The 21,645-nt window shown below is 29.0% G+C and overlaps 1 protein-coding gene across 1 annotated transcript; it reads left to right on the forward strand.

The window, feature by feature from the left end:
* The first annotated feature begins 2,197 nt into the window (after window positions 1-2,197).
* Window positions 2,198-7,150, forward strand: LOC100215193 (protein CFAP276). The gene is made up of 5 exons (XM_065817284.1): window positions 2,198-2,355; window positions 3,537-3,653; window positions 3,787-3,902; window positions 4,107-4,219; window positions 6,961-7,150. Exons 1-5 carry the CDS (start codon window positions 2,290-2,292, stop codon window positions 7,029-7,031), a joined length of 483 nt encoding a protein of 160 aa, XP_065673356.1. The 5' UTR covers window positions 2,198-2,289; the 3' UTR covers window positions 7,032-7,150.
* The last annotated feature ends 14,495 nt before the right edge of the window (window positions 7,151-21,645 follow it).

Raw genomic sequence — 21,645 nt, forward strand, 5'->3', positions numbered from 1 at the left:
AGAAATCGCTTTAAAAAACTGTTAACACGTCAATTCTTATTTTTTTTAAAAAGTTCTAAAGCGTTCTAGAATTTCTGTAAATTTCTATAATTTCCATAAAGTTTCTGGATTTAAATATATATGTTAATACTCTTGATAAACATTTAGAAATTCATTTGAATGTTATTACATATAATTTATTTTATTTGTATCTGTAACACAGATAAAAATAAGGCATTAGCAAATATAAAATATATAAAAGTAGATTTTAAAACATTTAGGTGAAAAGCAAATATAAAATACATAAGTAGATTTAAAAAAATAAATTTAAGGTAAAAAGTCTCCATAGTAAACCATGTAGTTGAAGGGTAGTTGCTATCAACTATTTGTCAAAACATTAAGACACTTTATATTCAGATATTTTATTAAGACAAAGTTAGTACTGTTAACAACAGATCTTATAAAAAGATTTTTAGAGTTAGTTATAATATAATATAATATACATATATATATATATATATATATATATATGTATGTATATATATATATATATATATATATATATATATATATATATATATATATATAATATATTTATACATTTATGTATATATTTATTATATATATATATATATATATATATATAATAATAATATATACCTAATATAAACCTATATATATATATAATAATATATACCTAAACACTTTATCGTAAGTGTATATATATATATATATATATATATATATATATATATATATATATATATATATATATATATATATATATATACATACATATATATACATATATATATATAAATATATATATATATATATATAATATATATTTATGTATATATTTATTATATATATATATAATAATAATAATATATACCTAATATAAACCTATATATATAATAATATATACCTAAACACTTTATCGTAAGTGTGTATATATATACATACATGTGTATATATATATATATATATATATATATATATATATTATATATATATATATATATATATATATATATATATATATATATATGTATATTTATATAACTTATATTATAATTTACTCTAAATTTCTTCATGCTCGCCATACTTCATGTTGAAAAGAAGCGTTCTTATCTTTATCATGGCCCGTCTGTTTTCTTTTATTGGGAGTTCTTTCATCATTGGAATAAGGCTTCGACAAAATAGGGTTGTTTCATCTTCCTCGACATCTTCCATTGACTTTTTTATCATCTTGTCACACTCTACTAATGATTGTGACAATTGTGACAATGACTCATCATTTTGATTTTTGATCCGTGCTTTTTTTGGAATGGATGGTCTTGTACAGCCTAATCTTTTTCGATTTTCAGTTATAATTAATTCACTGCTACAACTACTGACACTTGGACTTAATGGTAAAATACCACACTGTGAGTGGAATGACGGTGAAGCAAAATCTGGAACAACATCTACATTGGAATCCGTTGGTTTGTTCGCACTTTTTTCATGTAAAAATGACATTTGATCAAAAAACTTACATTTTGGTAAGTTTGAGGCTGCTGCTCCTGATCTAGTCATACGGTTACGTTTATCTAAACATTTTTTTAGTGTGTCTTTCAGATTTTTTAACTTTTTCTGAAGGAAGTCCTCATCTTTACAAAATTTCAATGCAAGTTTTTTCCACGAATTTAATTTCACTAATCTGTCTTTGTATGTGCGATGATTAACATCCCATAAGGTTGGAAGCTCACGAACAGCTTCTAGAAAATTATCTATATCGAATTCAACAGTCATACAATTATCGCTTTCATTCTCTTTATTTTCGTCTACTTCACCAACTACTTCTTCATTCATGATTGCAGCTTCATTTTGAGAAGCATTTAATAAAGTTTCCAATAAATCAACATTTACATTTCTTTCTTTAAACCACTGTATAAACGCGTTACTATTGTCGGCCATTATAATTTTGTTGTGTTTGTTTTTTTACATGCCGAATGTGCCATTTTTGCTTATTTCAAAGGTTCTGATTGGCCCTTTCTTCAAGCGAAAAAATTTGCTACAAAAAAAGTAGAAGTCGATCCAACTATTTTGCGAAGAGAAATTTTTCGTCTAGCGATAAAAAAAATCTTTGTGCGCATGCGCAGAGTTATTATTGGCGAAAATATTCGCTTCGCGCGAATTAATTCGCTCCGTGGAAAGCCGCCTTAAGAGTCGTTTTTCTTAACTTATGACGTCATGTCCTGCTTATTTGCGTGACAAAATGTTTATTGTTACTATGACAATAAATATATCAACTTAAAGTAATCAATAATGCCTCGAGATCCCTTTCCTCATCCAAGATTTGAAAACGACAACAATTTCATACCTGCTAAACACGTAAGTAATATAGTTAATGTAAAAAGTACAATGAGCTTCATGAAACTTTGTCAATATTGACTTTTCCGTTAAATTTGTATTAAAAACAACGAAAATATTCGAATTCAAAGTGATACTCGTGGGCTAGTTGATGTAGCACTTAAACATCTAGTCAATGAATATCATTAATCAAATATAATTAAATTATTAGGTTAATATTTACCCGCAATATGAGTGAATAACATTAAATGAGGAAATTAAAACTAATTCATGAATCGACATTTAAATGATATTTAGAAGTATGATTTTGATTAAAACTCTTTGATTAAAACTCTTGCCATTGAAAAATCTATGTATAAATGAATAAGTTTACTTTGAACTCTCTAATTCGAAGCCTACCAATATTTATATTTCTAAATATTAGCTCATTTATACAGAAAAAAAAAAAAAGAAAAACAAAGAGGAGAAAATTGTGTAGATTGACCAATTAAATGACACTTATTTCATGGGTTTTTCATTCTTTTTTCTACTTTTTGAAAGATAGTTTTGAAAAGAGAAATCTAGTTGTTAGACTCTTTACGACTACTCTAAAGGTGTTTGATGTGACCATGTACAGTTTTTAAGTAATTTAAAAACTCAAATTTACTTATTAAAAGCACAAAAAAAAATTCGTTAACAATGGCATTGATATTAGTTATATTATTTATAAGCAACAAAAAAACAATTTGTATCTTTAACATAGTTGCAGTCATGCTAAAAAACTTATAAAAATATTCTTTTTTATTTATTTCTAATAAATTTACTATAAATAATTAAGTTAAAATCTTTTTAACTAGGATTTGTCAAATTAAATGACATTGTTTGAAACCATTGACTTCAATTAATTTATTTTTAGGTTATAGTATTGTAGCATATTCTGGCCCAGTTTTATTTGAACCCTCATTTAATTTTCATTTTTAATAGTCAGAGTTTGGATGATTTGTCAAAAGATTTGGTTGTGTCTTTGCCTTTATGTTTTTATTTTAAATTTTGTTTAGGCAACTTTGTTAAAATATTTTGAAATATTTGATTTAAATCAGTAAATAAATCCAAAAAAAAAAAAAAATTTATGAGTTTTTCTCTGTTTTAAAAATATAACACAATTTTTTAGTATACAATATGTAAAATAATGCTCATGTAAAATTGCTTTTTATTCTTTTAAGGTTTCTTTTGGCACATTTTCAGTTTCTAAATCTAAACAAAATGTACCCTGGAATCATCTTTATGAAACAAAAACACTGGCTAGTGAAAGAAGAACTGTTTACCATGATGATCCACAGGTTGTATATAAAATGTAGTAATAATGTTTTTTTATTTATGTATGATAAAATCTCATCCATTATAATGAAAATAGTTTTAGCCATTTTACAAAAGTTTTTAAGGCTATTTTGTAACAGTTTAATTAATTTTTAGGCCCCTCGTGATAGTTTAGACTTTGTAATAAAATCTGTGTATAATCATCATAAAGACTTTCTTCGATCAAATGCAGAAACATTATATCAACCGGAAACATTGAACCTTCAAAATTTGTATAAATAGTTTACTGTTTAGATTAGTTAATTTCATTTAATTTGTTGAGTTTATTTCATTTAGCTATTTAGATATCAGATCAATAAATTTTTATTAGTTGTTATTTAGTTGTTGAATAAGTTATTATCTCTTAAAGTATTATTTTTTATTCAGTTTTTGTATATTATTCTATACAAAGCTTGTTCTTTTTTTCATATGTTAAGTCACCTGGTAAATAATAAAGATACACAGAAACAGGGCCAAAATAAAGATAGTCTTCCTGTTATATCTGTATCAGACAAAAGAGAAAGTATCCATTGCATAAACGGAGCAATATGTAAGTTAAACATTTTTTTACTTAAAGTTTGTTTTAAAACATTTTTGTTGTAAGTTGCTGTTATTGTAATACTTATGATGTAAAAATAAGATTGCATGCTGTATAATATTGAAATTTAACTTTAAGTTCAGTGGCTTTTAAAATGTATAAAAAAGTAGTAAAACTTTATTAAATTAACCTTTTGTTGTAGTGTAACGAAGGTAAAATTTACAGGAAAATTTACTGCCTGGTAAATTTTGAAATTTTCTATTAAAGTCTAAGCATTTTATTTTGTATTTTACATATAATAGATAGTTATATATAATAGAATTAAATTGACATATAATAGATAGTTTTACATATAATAAATGTTACTTGTTAATAACAATTCCATATGCATGGACACAATTTCCTTATATCATTTTTGGTCCTAATGCAAAAATGTGCACTTTAGTTTATGTATATATATATATATATAAATATATATATATATATATATATAAATACATATATATATATATATATATATATATATATATATATATATATGTATATGTTGTATATATACATATAAATATATATATATATATATATATATATATATATATATATATATATATATATATATATATATATATATATATATATATATATATAAAGCTTTTACAAAGTTTGGCATGCTGGTCTTCTCCATAAGCTTAGTTCATATGGTGTATCTGGGAAAGTTTTTGAGATTTTCAAATCATTTCTAACCGCTCTTTTAAAATCATCCTCAAAGGCTAATACTATTCTTTATTTCCAGTAACTTCTGGGGTAACTAAAGGTTCTATCCTTGGTCTTCTTTTATTTCTTATCTGCATTATGATCTTCCAGACAGCCTTATATCTAAAGTAGCTCTTTTTGCTAATAACTCAACTTTATACTCCTGTCTTGACAAATAGTTTTCGCTTTTTGATTACTTAGAACAGACAGCTGATCTTGAAACTGATCACACTTCTGTAACAATTTGGTGTTCCCAGTGGCTTGTAAATTTTAACTCCAACAAAACTCAGTTATTTACTACAAACAACTATTAAAATGCTGTCAACATTCCTATATTAATAAATTGCAACCCTCTCACTGAGTCCTCTTCTTTATGTCTTCTTGGATTATTGTTTACTATTGACCTTTCATTTAAACCATATATACAATCGATTGCTAAATTACCATCTGCTAAGGTTGCTTCTTTTTATTGTGCTTGCCATTTTCTTACTTTTGGGTCCTATTCATCCCTATATTGGAATACTTTTGTCATATTTGGGCTGGTTCTTCTAATGACCCTCTTTCTCTTCTAGACGAGGTTCAAAAATGCATTGTAAATGTAGTTGGACCCACTCTATCTAAGTGGGTCCAACTATCTAACTCTAATTTCTTTACTATATCTGTCCAGGCATGCTCTAAAAACTTTTACTCGTCTAGTTTCTTTTTCTGCATTTCAACCATTTAGAACTCTCTCCCATCTTCATGTTTTCCTGACTCATACAACCTACTACTCTTAAAGTCTTTTTTCAACAGTCTCCTTCTTCTACCAAAAAAATGCGTCCCATCTCTCTCTCTTTCTCCCTATTTATATATATATATATATATATATATATATATATATATATATATATATATATATATATATATATATATATATATATATATATATATATATACATATGTACATATATACCAAGTAAAAACAAATTCAAAAAGGCCTACGTTTTATTACAATTTAGGTTTTAAGGTGATTTCATAACAAAACATCTAACAGATCTGTGGCTTTTTTATGGTGCTTTTTTTTCAACCTGCAGCTTATGGTACTTTCTTTTAAATAGAAATGGGTAGCTATGATACCAGTAGCCAAGGTGTTTTCTTTTAAATAGATATGTGGATTTGAAATTGTTTAATATCGTAAGATTGCACACACACAATTTTTTTTAAATTTTTTTATTCTTAAAATCAAAAACTTTATTATCTTCTTGCAAAAAATCTCATGATTTATCTACAAAAAAATATTTTTGATTTAGACTTATAAGTTCTTTTCAAACACATCAACATTTTATGTATTTGTCTCATTTCGACTAAAAAAAGATATCATAATACTTACAACTTTTCAAGTCTTTTTTTAACCGTTTCCTTGCTCTTTAACTCTATTATTTGTTTTTTTGTAACTCCCAACTTAATAGTGGTTGCTTGCAGCCTTGTTGGGAGTGAATTAGATTGAAAAAAAAAAGTCTACTAGGCTGGTATTATGGTATAATACATTAACATTTTTGGTTGATGCTCGTAGCTTTTGAGGAAACATAAGTTTTTTGAGTTGCTTTCACAGATCTCTAAAACATATTTGCCATTTAATTTAAGAAATTACAGTAGTCTTTCCACAATTAAATCGGGTTTTTTTCCAATAAATCCTTAAGCCCTCAATTTAAGAAATTGCAGCTCGGTTACTTAATTTACTAATTATAAAGTTTCTTGTTATAATATTAATAGAATTTATGAAAGTCATGATACAAGGGGAAAAACTTCGTTTTCAAGAAATCATTTCTCATAATTGGTTATTTTTTAATATAACCCTCTCCGTTATCTTCGGTTTTTTTTCACCAGAACCCATTCGCCGCAACTCAAACCCAAAGTATTATCCGAAATTCAATAATGAGTAAGTTAATATTAAGTAAAGTAAGTTAAATTGAAATGTTATATCGAGGAATACATAGTTTAGTATGTTTTTTTATTTTTAGCAAGCCATCATTGTGCTGCTACTAATCGTGGTTACTCAAGAAAAAAAGATGGTGGCTTTTATGGTTGCTAAATTCTTTAATAATATATACTATAATTTTATATATATTGTTTTTTTTACTTTTGGATTTTTTTTTATCCTTGTAATTTTATACTGGCTAATTTATATTTTAAAAATTTTGTATGTGTGATCGTCGTTTGTGTTTAAATTTTTTTTATCGTTCAGGGTTCAAAACAAAGTTTGAACATGGTATTTATAAAATAAGTTATATTTATAAAATAAGTTATATTTATTTAAAAAAAGAATGTTTATAAGCTTACATGAATTCAACACCTATGGATATTGAATTCCTGATATTAGCGGAAGTCAGTTGGCTTTTTTTTAACAATTTTTTTCATTTATCTAAGAATGTTGTTATATCGCTCTTTTAAAGGACAATTATTTTTATGTCAAAGACAAATGCTTTTATTATGTCAAAGACATAAATAGATTAATTTATTAATTGATTTTAATTTCTTAGATCAGCAATGCATGTTCTAAAGGACACGCAGGTCCAAAAGATAAATAGGACTCTGACAGCGTACCCCACAATAATAAAATAAATATACTAAAAAGATTACAAAATTATGACATACAGTGCAAGTATGACAAAAAACTGTTACACGAGATGCAGTTAGCAGGAGCATTATCTTTCTAAATTGATGGAGTTAATTTTTGTTTTAAAGCTATTGATATTTATGGCATTTCCAACATCAGACACCAAGTTATTCCAAATATTAACAACTCTGAGAGAGGAAAAATATTTTCGAACATTAGGTTGACACTTTAATTTGCGTAACTTAAGTATATGACCTTGAGTCATAATTGCATAACCTATATAATTATCAATATATATAATTGTATATATATATTAAGATATAATTGTAACTAAAAAGAAATTCAGAACATAAAGACAAACTAAGTTGTTCAGAATTTCGTAACATGAAATTAAAACTTACTTTAGACAACAAATTTCTAGTAGTTCAGAAATAAGTATTGTTGAAATATGAAATCTTAGTTATAGTTAGTCTTTGGTCTTTTTTGATTGTTTTTTTTTCGATTGCTTTTATCAGTTCAATGCGGTGACCAGACCGGATAGCAATATTCGAAGGTATGTCTTATGTAAGTAGTAAAGATTTTAACAAAAACACGTGAATCGCGACTTTTAAAGCAATTAAGTATTAAATATGCTCGGGTGTTTGTTGCACGGAGAACATTTGAAACATGATTTTTGTAATTTGTGCGGCCGTGGTGCAGTGGTTAGAGCACTTGCTTTATAAGCAAGAGATCCAGGTTCGAAACGAGCTTTGGATATATTTTCGCGTCACGGTAAGGAAGGAGGTCTTCTTGGGGCACCTAAATAACAATATTAGAAAAAATAATAATATTTAGAAAAAATTCCATAGTCACACCTAGGTCTTTTGGGTTTTTAGACCAAGTTAAATTATGATTTAACCTGGTCTAACATTTATAATTAAAACTCGTATGTTTACAAAAGGAAGCAGGTGCTTTTGTAAATGTAAAACACTTAAAAAAACACTTTTGAAGTTTAAAAAAAACAAACCTCCCTAATAATGCTAAATGGCTTTGACAGTGAGTTTCCGACTAAAACTCTCGCTCAACTCAGAGAAAAAAACTACATACTATGAAAAGATTGCGATGACGTATTGTTATCTTCTTTGAAAACAAAAAAGTTTATATTCTATAAACAAAAACGATGCTTGTTGACTAGATTTTACTATCTTCTTCGTTCTATGGACATACTTTTTCTTTCTTACATATATGTATGTTGATTATTTTTGTTAAACAGCAAAATAAATGTACACTACATCGGTATAAATGGTTGTTTTTATTCCAATCATTTGTTGACTCTAGAAGATATGTACATGTAAATATTTTGGATAAAAAGCTGTGTTTTTTAGGTGTTGTTATTGTGAAGTAGGTTTTAGTATTGGACCATCTTTTCCATTAAAATGCTTTTCATGGTGCATAATTTTTTTTAGATTGTTTATAAATTAAAGTTTCAATATAAAAGAAGACAGAGTTATGGTTACTTGTGCTAAATGAATACTTAACAGTAATGTTACCTAATAGGGATATGATATTAGAAAAAACCAGATCAAGAATATTGTTTTTGCGGGTACATATTGCACCAATATTCCAAGACTGTTAATTAAAGTTAAAAAACGATTATAGTATTTTTCATTTGGAAAAACGTAGTTAAGCCAATCAATTTTTGGTAAATTAAAAACTCTTATAATAATAAATTGAGTAACAGAATTAGAATATTTGGTAATAATTGATATCATTGAATCAAGATAGATATAATCGTCAAATTAGTAGGACGGTGGGCAGTAACAAGTCATTAAACGGAGTTTAATGACCTGTTACTGCTCCCCGTCGTAAAATCCAAAAATTAAATTAATACAAATGATGTCGATATCCGTGTCAATTTGAGATTTATTTATACGTCCATTTTTTGTTTTAAATCATTTTAATCTTTCATAGAAAACTAGATTGATAATTTTTTAATCGAACTTACATAGTTAAATGTATATGGAGGGGAAATTTTTTTTCAGGATCTTTTACCATGCTTAGAATAAAAATATTTTAGCTGAATATAATTTCGAAAAGTTATGTTTTATATCAAAGAAAAAGTATATATGGCCAGTGCCCGGTAGGCCACGGAGTTCAAGGGGTCAGAGCGTCTAAGTGAATTTTTTTTAAAGATATATAATTTTAAAGAAAAAATATTATGACCACTCATACGCTAATGTCAGTAATAGGCCTGGAATCTACTTTGGTTTACACAGGGCTGGTTTAAGGATTTTTTTTGTCATATGCAAGATCCAGGTTTGGCGCCCCCCACATAAAAAAAAAAAAATGTGTTTTTATTATAAACTTATCACATTTTGTGTTTTGATAAATTGCGCATATTCATTATAACCATTAAAATACATTAAAAACATAATATTTTATTAAATATTTATTGACTTTACATAAAAATTAACTACAAAATTGTAAGCGTAATAAAATACATTTTTCATTGAAGACGCTAACAAATACTTATCGTACTGTTTACATTGACAAAAAATAAAGCTAATCATCAAGAACAAACTTTTTTTGTCTTAAGTTTTGCAAAGTGTTTTAAAAATGAAGCGGTTTAAATTGTACTTGGATTCTGGCGTTCAACTACTAACGTAGCCATCCACAAAGACGGTCCTGAAAAAGGGTCAATAGAACGTAACTTTTGATAACCCTTAATTTAGAAAAACTCATTTCTCACTCATTTGTCACTCTTGTTGTTAGCTGTCAAAACGAAATGCAGATTTTTGCACTTTTTTTCAAATGCATCTGTTTCACGTTTTGCTTTGATTTCCCATCTGTTCAAATTTTTCTGGACAAAGAATTAATTGCATTGTCTAAAACTATAAAAAAGGAACTTACTTTAAAAGACTCTTTTACCGACTTTACAGGTTTATTAGTTAACTTCTTTAGAGAGCTTTGGATCGATGGTCAGTTTTCGTCCAGTTCTATTTCATCTGTATAGCAGTTCATTTTTCTACCTCATGTTTTCCAAAAAAGTCTCGACACTTTCAATTAGTTTCGAAGCGCTCAGCAGATTAACAGTTTTCATCTGAAGTGTTTTGCTTACTAAATTAAACTTAAACAAGACATCATAATATACTGACCAGAGGAATTTGAAATCTGTGGTTTTTTCAACCATTCCCATAGCGGTACATTTTTCAAAAACATCAATCTTGAAATCTAATGTGGATTCAAAGAAGGCGTCATAAACAACATCAATATTGTATCGCAAAAATTCAAAGGCGTCTATCCTGCTCTCCCAACGGATTTCACTGAGAGGTTTTACAGTCAGATTATTTACATAATTTGCTAATATATCTTTGGGTTGATCTGAAATAATTTTCAGAATATTGATGAAAAAGTTTAGTGACAACAATGTTTAGTGAATGGCTTTCACAAGGAACAAATAATGCTCGTGGGTTTTTGTTAAGGACTTTTTTTTGTACGTCTACATTCTTTCCCTTCATTTTTGATCCTTTATCACAAAATGGCCACACATATTTTGTAAGGATATTTCTTTTTTTGAAACCTCGTCTAACAAGCAAGTTATCAAACAATGCCCAGATGTATCTAAGACTTGAACCAATCCAAGAAAATGTTCCCTCACCTTTACTTCGGAACTGCATAAATAAACAGAACAACAAGTATTATTTAATCTTTACAACTTGCGTTAACAGTGCATTTAAGAATTATAGAATAACCCAAAGCTTGCTGCAGGTCACACTAGTTAAACTCAGTAACTTTACAGGAACAACAGCCAATAAACTTTTTTGATTTTTTTTGCCTAATAATGTAATGAGTTTTTTTAGCAGTTACCCGATGAAGATGTTTAAAAGAATAGGGTCAAATTTTGAAATATCTTCAACAAGTTTTAAAAAATTTCCATTGTTTTCTTTGTAAACTGTTACACTTGTTCCACGAAAAGCTAATCCTTGAGTACCAAGGAATTGCACAATAAAGAGTGAGGAGTTAAAGCTAAAGTTTTTGTTTTAAGACAAGACTTTGTAATGTATTTGTATTCAATTTATTTTTTCAAGAAAAGGCTAAACCTTAAATAAAATTAGTGAACTTAATTTGTAATTAATTTTTTATTATAAAGAAAAAGATTCAGCTGCTTCATCAGGAATGCCTTTTAAACCATGACACTGAACTTTCTCATGACGTCTTCTGCTCCTAGAGTACAAGTTGTTTTAGTTTCGGTTCGTTATAATTAAAATGGTAAAATATGAACGCAACACCCAACATAAAAAAAAAATTATAAATATAGAGCACAATGGTTATTAAGGCATAAATAACGGTATTCTATTAGCTCTTTAAACCATTATTATTTTGTGGTTAATAACTAACTTAATAGTAATAAATGCACTCTTATATCAAATCTTACCAATTAATAAGGATTGTTGTTTGGACCAATTTATTCAATGTTTTTGCTTGTTTTTGTCTTCTCTCTTCATATCTGATTTGTGTTTTATATAAAAAAAAACCCGAAGATTTAATTGAAGCGCAGAACAAATACATACAAAACCAACAGTTTAAAAAATAAACTATAGCGCCCCTAAATGTAAATTAACATACAAAATAAAAGATTTAAATAAACAATTAACTCACAAACTTATTCTTTCAACAATTAACTCACTACTACGCTTCGATCTAATAATTTTTTTATTAAAGTGCTAAGCAAAAATGTACAAAATCAATAGTGTAACATATAAAATTTGGCACCCCTAATATATGAACAACTTAGTACTTGTACACATTATGGATGCTAAAAATTATATTCAATTTTTTTTTTAATCAAAACTATAATTTAAAAAAAAAAGAAAGAAAAAAAGTTGCATAGGGTGCCAGCGCGGCACCCCAGCCATGCTGGTACCCTATGCGACGGCATAATTCGCATGGCTTTTGCGCCGGCTTGGGTTTATTAGCAAGAGTTAAAGAGATCAACGTTCTTGCCGAATACATTCCAAGTGCTGCTCCATCTTTAAACCACGTAGGAGTGAGTGACGCGGTATCCAACAGAGCTGCTGTTAATTCCTTTAACTTTCTTCAAGAAATTTATAACTTCTTTTCTGCATCAACGCATTGATGGGATGTCTTAAAGTCAAAGTTCCCTGCTGAAATACGTGCTAAGGTTCCCACAACTCTCTCACGCTCCCTGGAGCATTACGTGCAGCAAACTCGCTCCAATTTCTCCACACACAAAAAAAAGGAAGCCACGTCTTTAGTCAACAAGGATGAACATGCCTACGATCAAAGTCGCCCAAGAGCACGCAAGAGGCATTACGATTAAGTTAACAGTGTGAAAGCTACAGTGTTTTTTGGGCAATCCAAAATAATTGCCAACGTTAATGAGTTCACGGACAAAGCAATGAGTGATCTAAATTAAAGAATGAAAGTCTATCTGGATTGAATTCTCTGTTTGCTTTTCTTGTGAATCTCCGCAGCATGGATATCTCGAAGATCACTTGCAGTGCCCAAAAACTTGTTGACCGATATCCTATTGATCTCACGTATTGAACGAATGTCTTCATTCTAGAGCTTTTATTTTGACTGAGATAAATGATGAAAATGGCAAACGAAAACCATCCGCTCTGAATCTTTTAAAAATAATTAGATATAAGAATTTCAAATCAATCTTCTTTAACATTGACGCAGCCCTTCATATTTTCTTGACCACCGCAACAAATTGTCCTAAAGAACATTCATTTTCAACATCGAAAAGGATCGAAAGTGTTCATTGCTCAACAACAGGTATATATAGAACATAAAAAATACTTACTATATAAAGAACTCTTTTTTAAATATCTCTCGAACAATAACAATCTTAATTAATAACAGACTCGTATATTTTCCAATTTTTAAAGTTACATGTAATCGTCTGGTTGGTGGCAGAAGTTGGTAACTACATTTTTTCGTAAAATGATATTTTTTGATATTTGTCATCATTTGGTCAATATTTTCGTCTGGTAAAAACTTGTAAGTGGTATTATAAGGATAAATTACTCTTTTTCATAGTCAAAATAAATGTAAGTGCTCCTTAGATAAAAATAGAACAGGCTAAGATTTGTAACATCACTTACTGACTTCTGGGATTAGGTTTTGCTCACACTATGGGCAACACGGCTTGGTAAAGTCACTTACTTATTTTTGCCTGACATATTTTGAAAATATTCTCGTATGGTGGTCAAATTGGTGTGTGTGCTTTTTGCTTTGATTGAAGATTCATATTATTTGGAGTATTTTAAACAGTGTAAAACGTAATTTATTCATTTTAATTTTTTTTGTGACATTAAAGAACATGTCAATTACTGAAAAAGTTAGTAAACGGACACTAAAAATGGTGAATCTTGTGAAAAAAACGTGTTCCGAAAATGATGATTCTTGCTACCAATCCACAACATCTCATGTGAGTAACATTGTTTTATAATGAAGAAAATGATTCAATCCTTTTGCCCCAGTATTACTATAAGCTTATTTAATCATTGGAGCACAATTTTTTATAATTTTTGTAATAACAATTTTGTTTACAGGTTAAAGAAAAAATGCTAACGCTGGAAATGGATACTAGTGAAATTACATTATTCGAGGATTGTAATACTATTATTGTGGACTACTATTATTGCAGTAATAATGACGTATTTGTGGTATATTTTGTACCAAATCAATACTCAAATTCCGATCAGGTAAAAATCATAACTTAACAATTACAAATCAAATTAAAGGAAGGAGATTCGTTATAAGTATTTATCTATTATTATTTTTTCACATCTTCCATAATCGTTTTTACACTATGGTAATTGGTACATTTTGTTGAAATATTATGAATTCATAATTATATTATTCAATTTCAGGGTAATGAAGCACTGCTTAGTGAAGGCACACTACATGAGAGCGAAAATGGTGCGGATCTTGTGCCAAATAATATTCAGATTTCTGTGGTTAATGAGGACAATGAATCAAGCGAAATTATAATAAACAATAATGTTATCGTACACAGCGACCAAACTTCCAATGTTAATGGCAACAGTGAGACAGTTACAGTTGAAAATACACTTGATAATGATGAAATTCAAATTACTCGTACTCACAAACGTACTTGTAAACGTACTCGCTGGACAATATCTTGTCCAGAAAGTTGGTTGGTCAATATAGAAAAAAGTAAACGCAAAAAAAGTTTACCTTATAAATCAAGGAAAGGAATTGAAAGACCAGCAAAGCAACCAAAAGTGGCATGTAATAATTCATGTCACTTTAAATGTTCACAAGTATTTACTGAAGAAAGAAAGAATTGAAATATGTAGAACTTTCTGGTCATTGGATTATGATAGGCAATAGGATTTTTACATTGGTAATATAGAGCTAAATTTACCTATAAGAAAGAAGTTGCAAACAACAAAAGGAAATCAACAATTGTCCAGGTCTTATTTCTTCAAGAAAGGTGACACAAAGGTGCAAATTTGTCAAACTTTCTTTAAAAATACACTAAGTATTTCTGATGGACCTATCATCCACGCTTTTAAAACACGGAGCAATATGGGAGTATTTGAATGACCAGATAAACGAGGGAAACACTCTCCGTCAAATAAAACCTCAGCAGATTCTCTAAATTTTGTTAAACAACACATAGAAAAGTTTCCTGTAATGGAATCACAATATTGTCGTCGATCAAGCAAAAGGCTGTACCTTGATTCCAAGCTTTCAATTTCAAAGATGTACGAGCTTTACTTGACAAAGTGTGCAAGCCAGAATTAATCTCTAGTATCAGCAATATCGTACAGACAAATATTTTCATCGAACTACAATTATTCGTTTTTTAAACTCAAGAAGGATCAATGTGTGACATGTAACAATCACGACAGTGCCTCTAATGAAGCTAAACTAACATTGTCAACAGAATACCAGCTTCACCGAAAAAGGATAGAAGATGCTCGGTTAGCCAAAGCTACGGACAAAGAGCGATCAAACATTGATACGTCTTTTTTATCTGCAACCTTCGATCTCTAAAGTGTGCTACAAATACCGTCTAGTGACACTTCTCAATTGTACTACTCTCGCAAGATCTGTGTCTACAATTTGACGATATACGAATCACGCTTGCCTAATAAACGGATATTGCAATGTTTGGACAGAAATGAATGGGAAAAGAGGTAGTTCGGAAATAGAAAGTGTCTTGTGGTTCTGGCTGAAACAAATTCCCAAAACTGTTAAAGAATTGTCTTTATTTTCAGATTGCTGTGGAGGTCAGAATCGAAATCAACGCATAGCTGCATTTTTTATTTATGTGGTGCAAATACTCCATTTCGATTGCATTAAACACAAATTCTTAGAAACTGGACATACTCACATGGAAGTTGGCTCCATGCACAGTGCAATCAAAGCTCAAAAGAAAAATGTACCAATTTTTTCAATAATTGATTGGATGACAGTTTTCAGATTGGCACGGTCTTCAAGGAAACAAAAGAATGCTAAACCATTCAATGTACATCAACTGACATTTTCTGATATGTTAGATTTGTCTGATTTATCAAAAAAAAAAATTAAAAAACCGTAACAAAGATGAGAATGGTGCTACCGTTAAATGGCTAAAATTAAAATGTCTAAAGTATGAGAAATCTAGGCCAAATTGTTTTCAGTATCGTTATGACTTTACCACGCCGTATATAAATGTATTTACAAAGGGCAGAGGTCGGCAATTCAGCATGTTTACAGAAATAAGTGAGGCATACTCAACTCTACTGCCCATATCACAGGCAAAAAAGAATGACTTGGAAAGATTGTGTACTTTGGGAATAATTCCTATTGAAGTACAAGAATGGTACCATAATCTGCCCGTCAGTCAGACTGCAAGAGACGTGGCACCAGAGTCTGTTGAAGATGACTCTGAAGACAACGAATGAATGTCACCTACTATGTAGCATTAATTTTTTAGTTTACGATTGAAAAAATGTCTTAAATATTAAAAATTCTTATTATTAGTATGTTTATCAACAATTGATTAAAAGTAGTTTTGTCTGCCACAAAATTATAGGTTTGCCTTTATTTTAATCACTATATAATAAGAAATCATTCACTTAAGTTTCTTAAATGCCTCAACTCTTGACAAGCAGTAGTCAGTAAGTGCAACCAATTTTTGATTTTTCTCAAAATTTATAAAAACCTCCTTATTTTGTGAAAAAAATTATTTTGCATCTGTATCTTTGTAAAATAATAAACATTTTGAAGTATACAACATGTGTTTTTCTTATGATTCCTGATTTATAGAGTTCTTCAAATATTAAAATTCAAATATCTCAGAAACACCAAAATGTTAGTTACCAACTTCTGCCAGCAACCCGACGTAATCTTCTATTCATTCATTATTTATTAGATCGGGAACGTCTTTCAGATCTTTTTATTGTTCAAGTGGAAAACGGGTAGTTGTAACTAACTATTTTACTTGCATCAACTTGTAAGCTTTGGTCTAATAGCTTGATTTTATATTGATTACAACTAACTCACTTTAAATCAGGGTTTGTACCGAAAAACCCAAACCCAAAAACCCACCCAAAAACCCAAGACTAAAAACCCAACTTAATGGGTTTTTGGTCTTAAATTTTTTATTATTTATTGTTTTTTATTCATAAATCATAAACAAACACACAAGAATTGATGCTGGTCAACAATTGTTCTAACAAAAACAAAATATGAAGTTTATTAAATCATAATTGAAAATTTTATTTTACTTGGAGCAATAACATTCAAACTTAAACATTTAAAACAAAGTTATCTAACAACTTAGTCATCAGCAATTGTGCATCTTGATCTTAAATGTCTGTAGTTTTCGTACAAGCATTTCAACTTTTTCTCTTCCCAAACGATTTCTAATTTTGCTCCAAATAATCCTAAAAGATGAGAAAAAATTTTCAATGGATCCAGAACTAGCTGGACATGTGTGCATACTGCCGTAAAAATTTTGCAAAATTTGCAGGCAATCTGGAAGACTTAGATTCCTTCGTTTCTATAATTCTCCACCAATTTGTTGCTGATGTTGTGCTTTTTACGTTGAATAAATACGTTGGGAAACAATTAGCATCTTTTAGTTTAAATGCATAGTAGCCTGGCATAAATTCAGGATAGACTTCATTTAACCATTCCTCGGCTTCTTCATCTTGACTTCAATCCAATGTTCTTCCTATGTAAATAAGTAAAGATATAAAAACTTTACACCTGTTTTTATTTAAAATTGATCAGATGCAATATTTTAATTTTTTTACAATTGTTTAGTTACCTTCATATTTTGGATCTGTTAAATTGGCCAGAAAATGACATGGAACAATTGCTTTCTTAAACCTCTTCAAAATATCGTCTTTGTACAAAGCCAACTTTTCATTATGTATGAGGCTTTGCCAAATTTCAACTGTCTCAGACAAAGTTGTATCGTCTGCCTGTAACTACAGTAAACACAATAATTTTGTTAATAATTATGTAAATAAAGTTAATGATATCATGGTGCCTAATATAAGTAGTTTTAATTTACTTATTATAATTAAATTTAATAGATCCAGTTACTAACTAATTTTATTAACCTTATCTAATGCAACACCAACAATTTTCAGTTGTGCATATAAATTTATTGCTTCTCTCTGTATTGACAGATTGTCAATTAGGCTTCCTATCAAAGGATCAATGGATTCCATATGCTCACCTCTAATGTCAATGCACAGAGAATGATTAGAAATGTATGTCTGTAAACAATCTAGTCGGGAGTTCCAGCGAGTATCATTGGGTAGCTGTGGCATCAGTCCACTTTTTTCCAATAACCATCCCTATAACACATATGTGCTGATTTGTTACCCTCTGAATTACCAACCCTCAGAAATGTTTTACAACTACTATTGTTAGAAATGGAGTCCTTAGACACCAATCTTCAGTATGTGTCGAAAGAACTTATTCACAAAGCTGCCAAGAAATCATTTGTAAAGTTAGTTAAGTCTAATATTTTAAGAAAATTATTATGTAATATATTTGCTTTCATTACTATAGCTATTTTAAATATATATATTTTTTATTTAGGTTGTTGCACAGTATAAAAAAGTGAATATCAATATTCAAATTCAACCTAATCACTATATAGATCAGAGCATTAAAAAAGAGTGGGAAAGAGTTACTCAAACTGTTTGGGGAAGAGCGACAAATACTCAAAAGGATAAGTTATACAAAGAAATTGACGCGTTATTTGATATTCTTTGTTGCAAATATAGTATTAAATGCAAGGAAGATCCAATTTGTTCTGACCCAAAATGTTCTCATTCTGCTATTCTTCCAATCTGTAATTGTCCACTAAGTTTAAAAATTCCTGAAATTGAGCTGAAGTTTATCAGAGCTCAGAGTTTATCAGATTGAAAGTTGGAATGAAAAGTGTGTACCAAATACATTGTAGAGATAAAAAAGAACTTACTCGGCTAGCTAAGCAATGCAAAAAAAAAAATAAAAAACTTTAATGTTTAAAAAATTAGAGAAGAAAGTAGAGTTAAGTAAAAACGAGTTTTTTAATGAAGAAATAGAGGTAGATTGAGAAAGCAAATGAATCTTCTAACCAGTTTATGGATACCAAAATTGATGACGGAATAAAGCAATCTGTCATCAATACAAATCACTTTCCTCTTCTTGCTCAAACAGTTTAAGATACAGAACAAGTAGAGAAGCTGCTGCTATTTCTTCTGCAGTTCTTATAGATCTTGAGATCGTTAATGAAAAAGATAATAAACTGATTATTGACCATCACAAAATTCATAGGGAAAAGAAAAAAGTAATGGAAAAGCTCGAGATAGAGGATTTACAGTTGTATCAGTCAGAAGAAATTAAAACATTTTTTTTTGACGATAGAAACAATTTAACTCTTTTTAATAATCAAGATTAAACAACATTAAAATTTTATTCTAAAACAATAAAAATGGACTTCTACACTGTCACCAGTGAACCAGGTGGAAAAATACATAGGCGCTGAAACATAGGGTGCAGGATGGGCAACTGCCCACCCAACATTTCTACAACGGAGGTAGAGGATATCTTCTGCCCCCCCCCCCCCCCTCATCCAAAATGTCACTATCCGCGATTCAAAACAGCGATAATTTTATGCACTCTGAAGAAAAAAAACTTTTGCATTCAAAAGAATGCAAAAGTTCTTTTTTTTGAAAGAACATTCGATAAGAAAGTATTTTGGCTTAGCGATATTTGTATTTAAGTTCCTGATGTTGATGTGTATTACCGTGAACTTTCCTATGTTAGTTTGGAGTTCAGCTTTAAAAGTTTTAATAACAAAATATGTAGAGTCAAATACTTTTCTGTTATAAAAGAAAATATCGCCCACATATAAATCAGTTGCAAAAAAAATATTTTCACTTTTGAAAATGTCAAAACGCGACTTTTGAAAGTCTATTGTTTCTAAGTCATTATCCATGACAAAAAAGAGAACTAAATTAAGAACTTTTCAATAGAATTCGATTAGTAAAAAAATTTTATTGTACAGAGTATAGAGTACAGACTCCATGAAAATGAAACAAAATTTAAAAAAGCAAAATTTGTTTTAATGTTTAAGGTGGTTCCTACATAATCAAAAGTCAAAATTTTTTCAAAAATTGATTTTTTGGCAAATTAGATATTCAAATGTAAAATTTAACGTTATTTCTCGTGGTATATTTTTTTTTTAAGTTTGTTTATGCTTTTTACAATATTTACTATTTTATACAGGTAGGTATAATTTTAGTGCCTAGCAACGGCCATAGCAACCGTTTTATTTTTTCAGTTATTATCTTAAATGTACCTTAAAACTCAAACAAGTACATCTCTTTTGCCATTCTGATGTTGCCTTGTACGTCCAAGTTGTTAAATGTTTAATGATTAAAAGTTATACTGTTGCAAAGTGCAAACAGCAAGCAAGCTTTTTTATAATAATTTTTTTACTTTTTACTGTTTTCTAATGTGCTTGTTGAAATTATTTATCATTTTACTTAGATTGTAGTAAAATAATAAAGATATAATATGGGAAACCTTCGAAATAACAAAAGAAAGTCATCAAGAAAGGGTGTTGGTGGTCGTGGTTGTAAAAAACCTGTAAATATTGTAAATAATAAATGTGGTATCAATGGAAATAAAAAAAATGTAAATATTGAAAATATCACTAAAAATTTTTTTACCGTTAAATCAGCTGAGCATTCTGGAAGTAGTGATGATTATTTTTTATTTATAAATTTTAAAATACTTATGGAAATGATAGCAGTAGGAAACAAGTGTCAAGAATGTGGGGAAGCTAATGTCACAATATCTAATAGTTTGGATGATAGACGGGGATTTTTTCATAAAATTGTTTACTTTTGTGGAAAATGTAAAAATAAAAGTCACAAGCACACTTCACCTTTTAGTGCTTCTGAAAAAATGTATGGTTGTAAGCCAAGTGAAATTAATGTTCGATTGGTTATGGCTTTTCGAGAAATTGGTAAAGGGCACGAATCGATTAAAACATTTGCACGATGTATGAATATGCACTCAATATCTAATACTGCCTTTAGAAATATTAATAATAAGTTATTTTCTGCATACGAAAATTCTGCACTAGAAAGTATGCAAAATGCTGCAAATGAAGCAAAAATGGAAGAAATTGTGCCAGGTATACATACTTGTTGTGTATCGATTGATGGAACTTGGCAAAAAAAAAGGACACTCCTCGTTGAACAGTGTAGTGACAGCAGTAAGCAAAGGAAAGTGTTTGGATGTTATTGTTTTATCAAAACATTGTAGACAGTGTATAATATGGGGTGGAAAAAAAGGGACAACAGAATACACAAATTGGAAAGTTGCACATAATTGTAAAATTAACCATCGAAAGTCATTAGGAGCAATGGAATCCTCAGGTGCTATTGATATATTTCAGCAATCTGTAAGTCGAAATAAACTAGTTTATAATAAGTATCTTGGAGATGGAGACACAGCTTCTTACAAAGAAGTTGTTAACTCCAAACCCTACGAAGCACAGTTTGGTATTACACCTGTTAAACTTGAATGTATTGGACATGTAAACAAA

This window comes from Hydra vulgaris, chromosome 14 (assembly GCF_038396675.1).
Source record: "Hydra vulgaris chromosome 14, alternate assembly HydraT2T_AEP".
Lineage (NCBI taxonomy): Eukaryota > Metazoa > Cnidaria > Hydrozoa > Anthoathecata > Hydridae > Hydra > Hydra vulgaris.